Source organism: Octopus bimaculoides, chromosome 6, assembly GCF_001194135.2.
Source record: "Octopus bimaculoides isolate UCB-OBI-ISO-001 chromosome 6, ASM119413v2, whole genome shotgun sequence".
NCBI classification, from domain to species: domain Eukaryota; kingdom Metazoa; phylum Mollusca; class Cephalopoda; order Octopoda; family Octopodidae; genus Octopus; species Octopus bimaculoides.
Window position 1 is genome coordinate 108960530 of NC_068986.1, and position 1156 is coordinate 108961685.

The 1156-nt window shown below is 40.4% G+C and overlaps 1 protein-coding gene across 1 annotated transcript in view; it reads right to left on the reverse strand.

Moving 5' to 3' along the window:
- Positions 1-1156, reverse strand: part of LOC106868910 (delta-like protein 1) — a 40565-nt gene that overhangs the window by 32382 nt on the left and 7027 nt on the right. Inside the window, exon 4 of the mRNA XM_014914370.2 lies at positions 716-773. Coding sequence (XP_014769856.1) covers positions 716-773 — 58 coding nt within the window. The remainder of the gene's footprint in view (positions 1-715; positions 774-1156) is intronic.

The following is a 1156-nucleotide window of genomic DNA, read 5'->3' on the forward strand; positions in this document are numbered from 1 at the left end:
ATACACACAACATATAGAGACAGATTGTACATAAACCTAAAAGTTGGAATATTCTAACTCCAACAAAGCTGTGTCTTGGATCTAAAAGCAATTACCAAATATATTCTTCCTTTCAAGAAAAATATTTTCATTAACCTAAAACTTGTCTTTCAAACACAAAAACGTGCTATAGTCCTAGATATACTAGGCATCGGAGGTAAAGAATACGTACACCACCCATTTTCGGCGTAACAAAAACCCTAATCCTCACCCCTAAACACCGGGTGTACATATTCTTTACTTTCGCCGTACTAGGCAACAAAAAGAAAATATACAGCGTGGTCATGGCTGGATTACAGTTGCCGGGTGCTAAACAATCCCCCAACGTTTCGTATGGGTTTATTTACTACTCAACAACACTACTCAGCATCTCATTCATTTAACCGAGTCAGGCAACGATTCAAGATGGATATTACACACACACGAGGCTTGCTAACAGACAGTTTGTGCGTGAGTAAGAGAGAGATGGACAGTGAGAGAGAGAGAGGGAGAGGGGTCAGAGAGAGAGTGAAGGGGTCAAAAGGGAGAGAGAACAGAAGCATGAAAGAGAGGAGAGCGTATCGTGAAAAGCAGCCCTGACGAAGTGTAATGTGTTATAGTAGTAGCTGGAAGAGGAGGCGGGTGTGAGAATTCCCACCCGCCGCCTCGGCAATAATTTCCAAGTAAAATAACTTACCATGTGCCTGTCCATTCCGGATTTTATGCCAAGCTTCGATGATCAACGAGAAGGACCTCTTCAAAATAAAAATTCAAAAAAATACACACATATATATATATATATATATATACTTAAACGTTTTTGTGGTAGACATGGAAGGAAGGAAGAAACAAGAGACAAATCACACACACACATTGTTTTGCAACCTATTCATCATTGTTGCAACTTATAAATAAAGAGGGTTGGGGACTGGATGAGTCCTCGAGATGGTTGAAATAGCGAAAGAATAAACCAAGGTTCGACCACCCGTGGATTGTACAAATAATTACGGGACTCCCACTCTTCCAGCGATTGCATTTTCGTTATACTTGTTCCTTAAGAGATCGATAGTTTAACAAAGTAGCCTGGAGTCGGTTGTAATTGACTGAAAGAAAAAACTTCTGTGGTGGTAGTCCAGCT